Source organism: Branchiostoma belcheri, unplaced genomic scaffold, assembly GCF_001625305.1.
Source record: "Branchiostoma belcheri isolate BF01 breed outbred unplaced genomic scaffold, Haploidv18h27 scaffold16, whole genome shotgun sequence".
Lineage (NCBI taxonomy): Eukaryota > Metazoa > Chordata > Leptocardii > Amphioxiformes > Branchiostomatidae > Branchiostoma > Branchiostoma belcheri.
Genome location: NW_017803046.1, coordinates 1,094,536 through 1,094,901, shown reverse-complemented (window position 1 = coordinate 1,094,901; position 366 = coordinate 1,094,536). Strand labels below are relative to the sequence as shown.

Sequence of the window (366 nt, the reverse complement as noted above, 5' to 3'; positions counted from 1 at the left end):
ATATTCATCCCCAGGAACACCCCTACGTTCCAATATAGGATCAGGGTTGTCAGAACATAGGCCTGGGGTAGATGTCAGTGTTAGAATATGACAGTGTCAGAACATGGTGACATTGGAACATGGGGGTGTTGGAACATCGGGGTTGGACCGGGACGTGTGGTTATAACCTACATGTATGGGGGAGGTTCATGTAGCCTCACTCCCAGAAGCTGTATACAGGCACAGACTTTTCCCTCAGACATAGACTGAGACTGCTTTCGTATCTTAAGGCCAGATCCGTACTGGTATTTTTGAATCCGAAAAGCAGCCAATTAAATTGATTTGGCCATAGCAAGAATGTTGCCTAATTTTGCCAAAGAATTTAAT

The 366-nt window shown here is 44.8% G+C and overlaps 1 protein-coding gene across 1 annotated transcript in view; it reads right to left on the bottom strand.

Moving 5' to 3' along the window:
- Positions 1-96: 96 nt before the first annotated feature.
- Positions 97-366, bottom strand: part of LOC109465879 (probable ATP-dependent RNA helicase DDX59) — a 7,493-nt gene continuing 7,223 nt past the window's right edge. The window contains exon 3 of the mRNA XM_019763368.1: positions 97-167. Within this exon, the coding sequence (XP_019618927.1) occupies positions 97-167 (71 nt within the window). The remainder of the gene's footprint in view (positions 168-366) is intronic.